Genomic DNA, 14,023 nt, shown 5'->3' with positions numbered 1-14,023 from the left:
AATGTCTTCCATAATAAAATGCAATTAAAAAGCGTTCCATTTTCAGGAACAACTATGTAAAAAACATGTTCAATACAATCCAATGTAAAAAGTCTATTAGAGTCAAAAGTTATAATTAAAATTGAAAAATAAAATGAGAAAACTATATGGTTTATGCCTCATCAACTTTTTCTTTCTAAAGGGCCTTGTTCAGTGGAGTCGTTTCCTGTCCGGTGTTGCTGTTCTTGGCACCAACCTTGCAGATGGGACTGATTTCAGAAAGACCACACACCATTATAAAGGGTGGGTGACGTTTATTTTTATGAAGGACTAGCCAATGCTTATGGGTCAAGATATTTGCACAAATTGAGTTACCTACAACCTTTCTTCTCTGCCACCGCACCCTTTTTGAAATGAATAATGAATGACAAGGGTTCTGATCTGTTTCATGGTACAACCTTGACATGATGATTGGGCCTTAGGTTTGCAGCTGGTACATGCATATGTGTGGGGAGCTGCACATGAATTCAAACAGGATGTTATTAAGGCTATGTCTTGACAGAGCACGTGTTAAATACACGTGACCACATACGTTCACGTATGTGTGCATGTATATAAACAGCAGCAATCAACATGGCAAAGGCATGTTTCCTGGGCTGCACTGTGATTCTGCAGCTGTTGATTCAGCTGGAAAGTGTGTATTTGTATGAGTGTGCATGAGAGAGTCTGTGTTAGGGAGAGGGACATGACGGGCTGTTAATGGGTGTAAAGAGGCTATGAGTGGAGTTTAGAGACTGACGGAGAGAACAGCTTGCACCGAGACTGGACAGCTTAAATGAGTCCATGCTAACCATTTGAGTGCTAACCAGCAGCTGAAGGCCCATCATGTCTCATGGATAATGCTAACATTACAAAACAGGGCAATTCTGTCATTCATCAAAACTACACATCATTATAAGGTCATTTGAGCTGTATAGCAAACACAAACATTTTCTTTATACATTTTGTTTTGACAGCAATCATGGTGACTCAAGTCTCAACTTTTCCTATTTTCCCTGTGTCAGCGGAGCGAAATATAAGATGGCTCACTGCTCTAAATGAAATTAAATCAAAAACTCCGGAGTTGGGAACACTGACAACATGCCTGGCATAATATAAAGAACCACAACTTCTGGGATGGAGAGATGGAAGGGGGAACAGACATGAACTTGCCAGGGGTTCAAAGGCACCGCTCAACTCAAATCCACTCCGAGATCTTCTGTGGAGCAGTTATCAGCTCAAAGGGTTGAGCTCCTCAGCTTCTGGCTGCTCCAAGACATTACTTCTGCACAGTTCTGGCTGTCCAAAATTTTCATTATACAAGAGCGATCTGAAGGGTTTCACCGGTATTTTCTGTCAAACAATCAAACACGCAATTTTTCAAAATGTCCCCTTGTTACATTAGACCAGTGCTTCTCAATTATTTTTTGTTTCTGTTGATACTGAACTCAGCTCCTGATCAATGTTTCAGCTCCTCTGCTATGGTGTGGTGTTCTTTCACTGAGCAATTTGGTACGCCACCTTATATGATGCTAACAGAGCTCCCTGGTTTACTGAATTAGCATTCACAAAGCGGGATGATTGTTGGCAATATTCAGCATGTTTTCACTGAAAAAATCCCAGCAGTTTATCAGCGTGATTGGGGTGTAAGTTCCGCCTTAATTTATTTGGCTTCATGCTGTCCGCTGCCAGCATTTTTAGACACAGTAAGCACACCGGCCTCTCTTCGTCTCCCACTGCAGTCACAGTGAAGCTTAGTAATACAGACACTTCTTCATAGTAACTCGAGCTAATACACCCTGCGCACACCTGACAATGAGAGCGACACTGCCAACTACTCTAGTGGATGTCTATTTACACTTTATTCTACTATGGCAAAAAAAGCATGTTACCCAGGGTCACACCCCCCCCCCGGCCTCGCACCATGTCCCTAGGGGGCCGTGCCCCACTACTTGAGAAGCACTGCATTAGACTTTTGGTAAAGGTAAACCCATGGTGTAATTGAACAGAAATATGCAATATTAGAGAGGAAAAAAGGAAGAATAATGTGGAATAACAAACTAAAAAGAACGAGGAACATGAATCTGGCAAGATTTCCTTATGCCTCTGACATGCTCACGGCTAATTTCCCAGCTGTGGCAGCCTCCCCTGCTTCCACTTTGTCTGACACTTTTTCTTTCTTACTTTCTCATTGACTACAGAGATTGGGTGGACTCTTTGGTCTTTAGTGAAAAAACACTGTTCTTGACTCAAAGGAAGTCCAGCAGACTGTGAGTAAGACGGCTCCATCAACCACTCCAACAAGGGCCTTGGGAGAAAGTGTGGGGGTGAACCTTTTCATCCTCAGCAGCTCAGCTGTTCAAATTTTGCTGCTGAGGAAATGACCAAATCTCATTACTAAAGCCCAGCATGAAAAAGTCCGTGGAGTGAAAATGACCGTCTTTTGCCTTATGTGACTTTATTAGTCTTGTTGCGTGTGTGGTACTGGTGTGTTGAGACGGACAGGAAGCAGTCCAACTAAGAGTTTCCATTTTCATCAATGTCAAGGTATTTCACACACCTAATCCATTTTCTGTTAACAATACAGTTCCACAGTTGCGCTCAGGGTTTATTTTCCTGACTTTAATTGGGCATGTACGATCACGCTATCAGAGGGAAACTACAGAGTTACCGGAATGGAAATTTTAGAGTGAAAACATGACTTTAGCACTCCTGCTTTTCCTGCTCTTCGCCAACCGGCCAACCCAAACAGTCAAACACTAATTTCTAATTGACAATTTAACCTCAAGTAACCGCCCTTTCTTTGAATGAGCTGTGACAACATTTACACCAGAGACTACCATGACTGACAAAGTCAATACACCAACAGCCGCATGTTGTCAGAAAAGCTATGTGGAGTAATGGAGACACCTACACTGGGATACCTTACCCATTTGAGTTCCTAAGCCAAAAAAGGTGGAGGTAGAGCTGCAGCAAACCTTGTGTCCTTTTTAAAATACCAATGAAGGGAATCTTAGGTGCCTGGTTTGCATTACTTGATTCTGACATCTGCTTCAGAGACAGTTAAATTACCTCCTTCTTTGACATTAAACTCAGCTTCCTAACCTCAAAAACCAAATATGGAAAAATAGACTTAAGAGGAATGCTGAAACAAACCGCTGTCCATCACTTCATTACAGTCCATTAGCATAGTATAGAAGGAGTCTAACATATTTAAGTGACCGGATTTTATGGAATGAATCCGAAGAGAGACAGATAATTAACAAGACGCCTTCGTAATAACCGCTGACAAAATTTAGTTCATGTTTACGGTCAATTCCAACCGTTGACAATGTGATTGCTTTCATTTTCAGAGCTAAGGTATTCATTCTGCAGCTCGGACTAAAGAGATCGAACACATCAAGGTCATTTTCTTTCCAGTTAATGAACATCCAATGACCCGACTGATCCTTGCGGTGGTTTCACTAATAATGATGCTTTACAAATGCAAATGAACCGTGTCGAGAGTAGAGTTTGAAAGGAATAAAATGGTTACTGGAATGACAATGAGCTACGGTAAAACTCCAGATGGTCATAATAACCATTTCAAATTGTAATCATCATCAAACCAAGTTTAAAAACAAGTTTTATTACCCTTCGGAGAAAAACTAACCAGCGATATCCCAACAATCTTCTAGATGCAGGTTTGTTCTGTGTCAATGTAAGTATGATGGAAGCTGTGGCAGCACTCCACTGAATTCAGTCTTCAAATATTTTGGTTGTTCTAAGAAGGCAGACATGGTTACTTTGTCTGCTAAGCAAACTGAGTGAGAATTGCTGCAAAAGACGGCAAAACATCAAATCTAATATGTTACGGAGGTGACTACTACTAACTGGTCCAAAGACAATACTAAGTGAGTTATCATTCATCGCAATGCATGATGGGAGGACTTGGGATTGGTGTAGAACAAGGATTTCTCTAAATTCTAGATTCCTAGCTGATAATGCTGACTGGCCCTGTCTCCCACATGTTCTTCTGTGGAGTCTATCCACCCACGACCTTGATAACATCATATGTTTAGTGGCTCCATGACTTAATAAACAACATTTTTCATAGTGTCAGATGTACTATGAAAAACTAACAGTGTTGCTAATTTTATAAGTAGTTCTCTTTAACAGTTGTTTAAATCGTTTAAAACATCAGAATGTTTTGATTTCTTTCCAGGAATTTAGTTCATAAGGTGGTACATTGTGATAATTATTATTTAAATCTAAATTTCCATTTAGCTTACAGCAGTACACAAACAAATCCACAACCTCCAAAATAATAATTGTCATTACAATGGGGACATCTTCAAATTTGTTTGTATAAATCATTGCGGTGTGAAAAGTTTCCCTCTTCATTCTTTTTATAATGTCATTATTTTTCTCGTTACTTTACAGAAGGTTCATAACTGATATATTAAGGTTTTTAGATCTCATTGGAGTATTTATGGTCTTATTTGAAGATAATCGTAACATATATTCCTAAATTGTCAGGATTATTTTCATACATAGAACCTGAGAAAAAGTCACTGCATCATCATACATCAGTGTTAGAACATATTTCCATGAAACCATTGCAACTGAGAGATCAGTTTTGTTGCTGTTATGTAACTGTGAAAAGCTCAGTGTTGTGTCAGCTGTATTATAGGATCAGTGCCCCGGAGTGACTCAATGTCAGTGTTCTCCTGTTTTTGCTTGTTTTCATTTGTAATTGTGAGTGACTTGAAGAGCACCTGACATCTGCCGTCATACCAGCAGAGACGCGCTCTCTCAGCAGGGCTGAATACAACCCAACGACAAAGCAAACGCTGTCAAAGTTCAGCAGATGCACTCACCTTCTGAAAGAAATCCTCCCCACCGTTGAGTCTCCCCTCAGAGGCAGCTGGAGTGGGACAGAGAGGGAGAAAAATAAATTCATGAAACCACACAGTGCCACTCAGTTTTATATACCAGTGTAACCTTAACACAGCCAAATCACACACAGATTATCCAGGCTCCTAGGAAGGTTATGGTATTTTAACGCTGAGCCATGTTTATGGTGGATCTCTATTTCTTGGGCTGTTGTTCTTGGCATGGCTACAGACATTGTTCAATCACAGAAATGGAATAAAATGTTCACAGCCATTTTCTAAGATCATAGAAATTGGATTCAGCTTCTGTGTAACAAATTGATGGATACATAAAAAATGTTTGCCAATTTCCTGTGGTTGTTAACTCAGTATTTCAGGCACAGACTGGGTACATTGGTGTCCACTTTTTATTTTTATTTTTTTTAATACAAAAGCGGACACACATTCACACATTTAAAACTCTTCTGTCAGCATACAGTAACACCTCTAGTAATATATGAAAGAGCAGCAACATGATTTTTAAACCAGCCCAAAATCACCTTCAAATAAATTAAGCAATTAAAACAGCTTTAATGTTTAAAGTAATTTTCCAAACAGGTGAAAATGCCAAAAAACTCCCACCAATGGCAAAGTAAGGCCTGAAACAGAGGCCCAGCCATCCGCGCAAGCCAGGCCTGTGTCGCTCCAACACATCTGCTAGTCCTTCAAACTGTGGAAAGTCTGTTGATGCAGAATACAGATCGGCTCTCAGAGGAAATCCATCATGTTCCTCTGTCATTCGGGAATAAGGGAAAAGGTTTAATGATGCATTTCATCCAGCGGTCTTCAGATGGATCTGTTGCTCTCTGTGCAAATGTGGGTCAGGAACGGCAGCAAAGTTGATGAAGGTTACACAGTTCAGACATCAAACAACAACAAAAGATCATGTCGTGATTGAAAGAGACAAAAGTCAGGCTATGTTTCATCTGTAGATGAAAAAAAGAGAGACATTACAAGTGATAGTAGAGTTTTCATATCTGGATGAACGTGATCAGCAAATGCTGAAATGATTTAAGTGAATAATCCATCAAAATTTGGACTGTTAATGTTTTTTAATGTTGGCCTTAAGGAAACAGTCACTGACATTTAATTTGTCCCTATTGGTGACATTTTGTTTATCAATCAACATCAAACTCTACTAAAAAATAGCTTCAAACAAGGCCGAGATAGAGAGCTAAAAAAAAGTTGTAAGTAAAAATAAAAATCTCTCCATAATATACAGTTATCCCTCGCGCAATCGCCAATCAACACGCGCGGCTCCACCTTATTGTGGATTTTTAGTAGGTAGTCATGTGATACTGAACGTGCATTCTGTTGCCTGACAGCATCAGGAAGTGCGCTGCGTTCCATGAGTCTCGGAACGCAGCGCTCTTCCATGAGACACAAAAGCACTATAAACAGTCTACAAGAGTGTGGGAAAAGGTAATACAGATAGAACGTGGCTTTATATCAGTATGGGGAGGGTTCATAAATGTTTAAATTACCGTAAATAATAAAATATTTTGTCGCTATATCGCAGAATTTTGTTTTTGCGGGTGGTTCCTGGAATGCATTAACTGGGAGTAACGAGGGATCACTATAATCCGTACTGCTCCAAAATACAATTTATTCCTTCAAATATCAGTTATTCCAAGCAGTTTTATGGTAATTTATTAGAAGTGACCCACTCTGGCAATGTTCAAATATTAGTGGAGGTACCCTGTGATCCTCCAATTTATAATGATTCACCTCAAATGTAAAAAAATCTAATTCTTCCCTTTTATGCCATATTCAAGATTCTCACAAAGTTTCTACCAAGCAGTTACTGATGTTTAATCCTGTTTTTACATGTAGACGATATAAGAAACAAACAAAACTAATCCCTAAACCTGTTTGGCTCAGGTAAAAACCAGACTGATCAGGTATGACTTATGACTTTGTCACTACATAACCCATTCATCTGTGAAACTGAAACAAAAGGATAGGACGTAGAGAAGCAAAATGATGTCTTTCTGTAATTTTTTTACTACATAAATATTCTGCTTCGGCTCAAAGGATAAATTAGTCTCACACTACATTTATGCATATAAAGACATCACAATTTCATATTGCCTGACCCAATGGTTCTGGCTATTTTTTGCCAAAGAACAATGTAGATGAGAAACTGAGCCTCACACAGATACATCAAACTGACAAAAATCCTCAATGGCATTAAGAAAATCCCTGAGTCTGTGCTGGAAACATCATCTGATCAGCAAATTAAAAGTCATCTACACCACTGGTGTGGTAATGTCTTTCGTTACTTCATTCGATATTAGCAACAATCTCTCAAACAATTCTGGTCAAATTTCCAAACATTTTTCTGGAAAAGTGGCTCTCGGAATGGGGAAGTGATCTTTGCTGGATGGTCGCTGAATACTTTTTTTTGGTTATATTTGTATCTTTTGTGAAGTAAAAAATTCACTTCATTTACTTTCATTGATGATTTGCAGTTTTATAGGATAAATACAAAATGATTAACTGACACTTACAATGAATGGTTGGGTTAGCCCTCAACTAAGGACGAAGCTAGCGATGTATTCAATAGTAGATATGGCTGGATCACCATGACAATAATGGGAAATGTATAAATCCTAGCTGAAGCCATGAAAACTTCAATCTCAACAGAGCAGCAGCTCAGATCTAACTTTTCAATTCTTAGGTGGCCTGAAATTGTCCAAGGTTATGAAAGACCCCCCACTAGTGGTTATTGCAAGTGTTTCCTGTCAGAACTTAGACAAAATACAACTACTGGAACATTACACATTTCTTTTGTACTTCAGTGAGAACTGTAACAGAGCAGGGTAGTAACTATTGTTCTCAAACGTCTCAGGTTTCCTTTATAATCTAAACAGAAGTAAGATCTTGAGCTAAGGTCTCACCAGTAGTAAATTAATGAGACAGATATGAATCAGAGTACATTCAGGCCAATTAAGATGCCACTTGGGTACATGCCTTTGGCACAACGTCGATAAAACGTGCTTCATTAATGATGCTGAGCTACATTCTTTAGATCTAATTACATGTTGTACGAGAGCTATCATTGATTTTTTTTTAAACCCAGGGGATAAGAAAAAGAAGGTTTCCTCTGCTGTACATCTGCAGGAAATATACCCACAAAACAGCATTTCTATATTGACATCATATCACCAAGAATTATAATCTCCTCTTCTCTCCTATTTACATACATGTCATTTAAGGACGATAATTAAAGCCCTGATTTTAGCATTGCTCTCTAGAAGGTATGTGGAGTTTCAAAGATGTCTATATCACATGACGACTGATCAAGCCTGATGTCAGGGGCCCAATGCTAAGCCCAATGATTCCGGAGAAACTTCTTTAAAAATCAAAGCATACAAAATGTTGGGCTTTAAACCCGGTAACAAACAAATACAAACACAAACAGTGTCTCAGCATATGCTATCTTTAGCATATGAGTGCAGGGAGGTAGCAAGAATCTGACAGACACATGATTGAAAACATAAGCCATATGCTTAGAGTACAACATCCTGTTAGCCACGTGGTGTGTAAACTGGTCATGGGAGAACCCAGACCAAAGAGAGCATCAAAGTATTACAAAACTTCTGAAAGATGATTCAAAAAATGTGTTAATAGAAAGTTAAATGTTGTATTTATTGATGGCTGGGTTAAAGAATGGAGCTTGGTAGATTTTTAGGAGATTAAAGAAGCCTCATCAGAGACAAACATGAATTAGATGATTGTAGCTGCACAGGTTGCTGTGAATCCAGTTACAGAAATTAAAGGGAGTATATAGTGCCCTCTCGCGCATTCACACATCAACGCTCGCGACTTCACCTCATCACAGATGTTTGGTAGGCAGTCACGTGATAACGTACGCGTATTCTATTAGCTGACAGCATCCGGAAGTGCGCTATGTTCCGTGAGTCTTGGATTTACGTGAGAAGAGTCCTTTAAGCAGTCGATAAGAGTGTGGTAAAAGGTAACACAGATAGAAGGTGCTTTATTATCAGTATCTGGAGGGTTCATAAACGTTTAAATTACCGTAAATAATAAGATAAATAGTTAGTCACTCTATCGCGGAATTCGTTAATCGCGTGTGGTTCCTGGAACGCATTAACTGCGAAGAAGGAGGGCACACTGTATCTTGGATTAAGACAAAATGGAGAACACTGACTATTAAAGGCTTCTTTTCTTGTGGGGCAAATAGGTGAATAAAACCTTTCTGCTGCAGGTGATATCACCTAAGTGTTGGTTGTGATGAAACTACAAGTTTACATGACGTTTTAGGGTAGATACTTAAGGCTATATTTAACACAATGAGCCTCGCACACACATGAATTCCAAATTAAACTGTTAACGTTTGAGTTGCATTGTAAGATATAGAATATGTGGAATCAAGGTGTCTTGAAGACCACAGTAAAAATGGTTGCGTCGAAGCTCTTATTTTAACAATTCAGCAGCATCAAACAAGTCACTGTGAGTCTGGCAACTTCAGAGTCAAATTGAATACAACCACAAACTATAATATTACCAAACATGTCTGTAAAATTAAAATGAAATTGAAAATGTGAAAACAAAAAAGGCGAAATCAATATGATCATTAGGCTCCCTGCATATTATAATCATCTTACAAGCTGAATTTTGGTAATGCGTCACTGCTGATCATTTTGTTTTAAGCAATCATTTGATTCAAGGGTGCGTCAAACATCTGAGATTGGTAAGTCAGCTGCTGACAAACCTTTCAATGCAAGAAACCACAAAATTAAGACACGGTGGTTGACAAATTCACATTCCTTCTAATATTCATGTTTGCTTGCTTGTCTCCTACACTTGATTGGAAAATAACATAGCAGCGAAGAGGAATCAAAGATCTTTTACATTCGTCTTCGCCTGTTTCTCTATGGAGTTGAAAAGCATCTTGCCACAAAAATGCATAGCTCATGCCTCATTACTTAGATAAGCAAGTAACTATAATTCTGTCTGCCAGCTGAAAAACCAAATTTAAATTATAGGCCTTCCTTTAGACTAAAATCCACTGAAAGGCTGGACAAGAGTTGAAGAGCGCATCACCAATTCAACATTTACTTTTCAGCACTAGTTCTGATTTATGTGGATGAGTTTTTCTTTCACTTGTTCCCCCAGAGCTTTGACTGTCTACCAGTTCTTTGTTAGAGCATTATATAACAACAGCATTACACAGTATTCCTACATTCCTGCACACATTTTCAAAGGCGTCACGCCTGAAAAATGATACAAAACCTCAGAGTAAAGATCACGTGTCAACATGTGTGCTCAGCTCGCTAATGACAAACTGGTTATCGCCACTGTCTATTAATTTGATGTGGTGACAAACATGGTGGTTACAGCTAATCACATCCACACACTCTAATTCTGTCCATATCATCTGATGTATCCAATCAATGTCACTGCACGTAAAGAAGTGAGACGTTGCAGCGAGTGTCAGGAAGGACTCAACACTGGCAGATGGAACGAGGTCTGGTATTCATTACTTTGTGGAGAGACTGACTTTCGGGGAGATTCCGCTGTTTTGACACCGAAGGAATGTAAACAGTGTTGATTTCTACATTTATGGCTTCAATCCAGACACAACAATCAGGACAACAATTGAGACATAAGCCCTATAAACAGATCAAGGCCCTTAGAATTTTTTTTCCACTATTAGCTAGGCTTAATGGAAAGGTTATGAAGAAGTAGGAGTTCACCACTAGTAACATTAAGGCTGATTAATGCACAAGGACATGAGGACAAACGTTAAAGTGCAGATGTAAGGTAATATCAATTCATTCCAAATATAACTCAGCATAGGTTTACATAACCGTTACCACCTTTATGTGTGCTGTGCAAGAATCTTCCTTTAAAATCACAAAAAAAGCCCCAAAATAGCTCAATCAGCTCAATCTCTAACCTGAAGATCTCCACACACCAAATCTGCTACTCTAGCAATAATAAAATGAAAAAGGGCTGGAGGTGAAGCTTGGGACATTTTCAGAAAAGGTACATGGCAAGCACGGAAAGGAGGAACGTTTAGAAAGCTGCTATTTCCTCTGGGTAGGATTTCAATAAGTGACAAGTCTAATCTTGGTTGCAAAGATTTGACATTTTGGTCCACGGTCAACTTGCATGTCTTCATTGAAATGAGACAGATTAATATTTAAGCCAGAAATATGAGCAGCCTGGCTGAGAGGCCGATGATGGCTCGCACGAAAAGAAATACACTTTTTTGTACACATTTTGCAAATGAAGTGCAGGTGAGACTACTGCTATCACACCTTGCTAATGAGATGGCCTCAGGGAACTGGGCAAAACACAATGTCAATAAATAAATAAATGAGATTGTTATGTAAGTGTGCCTGCTTATCAGCACATGCATTTTTAATCTATTGTGGAAGCAATGTTTCCATTGGTGCTGCTCGACTGAAGAATGCTCTGGTATCAGACTTTCCTGGAGGTCGGTGTGGCCGGTCATCATAGTGACACTTAGCAAACCTGCTGTACTATCATCTTCCATGTGCGTCACATTTATTGTGATCCTCTCATCTTCTCTGTATGTTCTCATAATGTCAAGTCTGTACCATTTAGTATATTCAAGGCGCAGTGGTGATTCTTTCAGATCGACTGGTGGTCCCCAGTGTTTCCATGTCACCTGTGGTACCTGCACAATTTTTCTTTGAAACCTTGACGAAGGTGACACCAAAAACATCATAACCAGAAAACCACAAAAAACACTTTAAATGACTTGAAGTCAATATACGGTCAAAATCTATTTCTTTTCTGCTTCAGTTGAACAGCAAATTTCATATAAACATATATACAGTGTATGTTTAAATTAATTCATCTACATTTAAAATTAATCTGAAATCTGATTTTCTTCACTTTAACACCACTACCAATGTAAAACTTCACCTACAACTGCACCTATTAATAATAGTCAAATATTCGAGACAGATAATTGTGACTTGATATCAATGACTTAGAAGAACTTTGATATGTAATGTGTTGTCCATCACTGCTCTAAAGGCAAATTACAATCGATAGAATTCAGTCACTTTGTTATTCACTGAGAGTTTAGTTGACTATTCCAATAGATCATGCTTTGACGCCTTACTTCAGAGACAGGATAATTCAGCTTGTACCTGACAAGTAGCAGGCAGTAATTGGATTGATGTCTAAAAATAGACAAATCAAGCAGTACAGGTTCCCTCATAAACCGCTTACCCGAAATGATTTCTAAAGACCCCAGTGCCTGACAAACGCTTACTGCTTCTCCAGGACAACAGTATTCAAGAATCACCATGGATTGGGAAACTACACACACAAAGCAGAGCCAGCTGTCTGCTTTATGTGATTCTTGAGAATAACACTGACAGAGAAGCATTCTGAGCTTTCAACACAGACTTCTTTATCTCAGTAAAGCAAAATTCAAAGGTTATTTATAATTTTTGACTAGCAATATATCAAAACGGGGGTTCTGGTATGAAACTGTCACTTTATTGTTAATTTAATATTTGTCCCTGGGATTTTGCCAAAGTAGTTAGATGTGATACTAGGAGAAAAAGAAAAAAACAAATAAACAAAATAATTAATCTGAGAACTAAAGATGGTTTCCTCAAAAATATAAATTACTGCCCTTTATTTATAATAAAAACGATGAATATATTTTGTTTTTACACACCATGAAACTGGCAATGCAATAAATTAAATGAAGAATTGAATGTCCTTTAAAGTTTTGATCCTTGTGATTTTCATGAATTCCAAAACTATTTTTGAGACTATCAATTGCATTTTTAAACAAGGCAGTCAGAGACTTCAACATCCCGTGATTTACTCTGACCAACTTTCAGGTTAGGTCAGGGTACCCTGAAATTTGTACCTGACTGGTGTATAGACTAGTGCATATGGAGGGGACCAACGTGAGTAAGACCATAGATCAAAGTTAGTGCATAGGTGGATCAAAGCACTAACTTTCTGATCTATGGTCTTACTCACACTGGCCTTCTTCTTCTTCTTTCTATCTTCTTTCTTCCTCAGTGTACAAAAGATGAAATTTGACCGTGACCTACTTTTCTCAAGGTCAAGATCATCATCTCATGTTCATCTCCTTTGCCGCCCGAGTAATGTGCTTTTTGGTTCATCTTTCTATCTGCAACAGTCACGAAGATAATTGATGGACTAACGAAAGAAGGAATGAACGAACGGACGAACACTGACAATCACAATACATCACCGTTTTGAAGTGGGATGTAACAATAGCTCCATTTAATGTTTGTACTTTCTTTAATTACACATATGTCATGTTAGGATAAAACTTCAAAGTGTGCATGAATTTTAGATTTTAACACTTTTAAAAGCAAATCTTCCCAATGCTTGCTTTGATATAATCAGAAACCAAATTCCATAGTAAGAAAGTTACTAATTTTGAGAGAAAAATTAAAGCAACATCACCAATACAACCAGGACAGAAAATCAAATTGCCATTGCCATCCAGCAGAGGTGAACCATGTTAATAACCACATAACTGAACACCTGTCACTGTATTTCTGTGCCGAGCAGAAGTCGCTGTTTGTACTGAAAAAACTAGCTCATCCTTCCCCTCAACTCCTGCTGGGTTGCCAAGCAACTACAACGACAAATAAATGCATTGAATGCCACATGTTGCTTTCTGTCTAAATTGAGAGTCTGCTGCAAAAAAATTAACTCTGAGGTCACATAGTTGAGACACTCATCAAATAATTAACAGATGAGAACAGTCACCGAACGTCACTACAACTTTAAGTATTTCCGTTATGACATCACAGTAACACATTTATTTACGCAAACCTATTGCTGTGGTGGGATCATCCAGTCCAAGATACAAAACGTCTAGCATCCAGCTGTTGATGGCAACATGTTTGGGTTATCGTCTCTCCCATTATCTCTTTCTGTGCAAAGTCTGCCAAGAAATTACACAAAAACGCATTCTTGGTGCCTGGTATCTTCTGTATGAGATCCCCCAGGGAGCATAGGGAGTCAGTCTCACTTAACAGGCCAAGACTGAACTCTCAACATTGCATTACACTATTGGGAAATCACTG

General features: G+C 38.7%; 1 protein-coding gene across 3 annotated transcripts in view; it reads right to left on the bottom strand.

The window, feature by feature from the left end:
• LOC137604226 (protein bicaudal C homolog 1-B-like) overlaps positions 1 to 14,023 on the bottom strand; it is a 56,037-nt gene that overhangs the window by 33,916 nt on the left and 8,098 nt on the right. For all 3 annotated transcript variants that reach the window (XR_011037394.1, XM_068328232.1, XM_068328233.1), the window contains exon 2: positions 4,878 to 4,924. Coding sequence is in view for 2 of the 3 variants with exons in the window: in XM_068328232.1 (XP_068184333.1) it covers positions 4,878 to 4,924 (47 nt within the window). In the remaining variant the exon portion in view is untranslated. The remainder of the gene's footprint in view (positions 1 to 4,877; positions 4,925 to 14,023) is intronic.

Source organism: Antennarius striatus, chromosome 11 (genome assembly GCF_040054535.1).
Source record: "Antennarius striatus isolate MH-2024 chromosome 11, ASM4005453v1, whole genome shotgun sequence".
Taxonomy (NCBI): Eukaryota; Metazoa; Chordata; class Actinopteri; order Lophiiformes; family Antennariidae; genus Antennarius; species Antennarius striatus.
The sequence above is the reverse complement of the archived record's forward strand: the minus strand, read 5'-3'. Positions and strand labels throughout refer to the sequence as shown.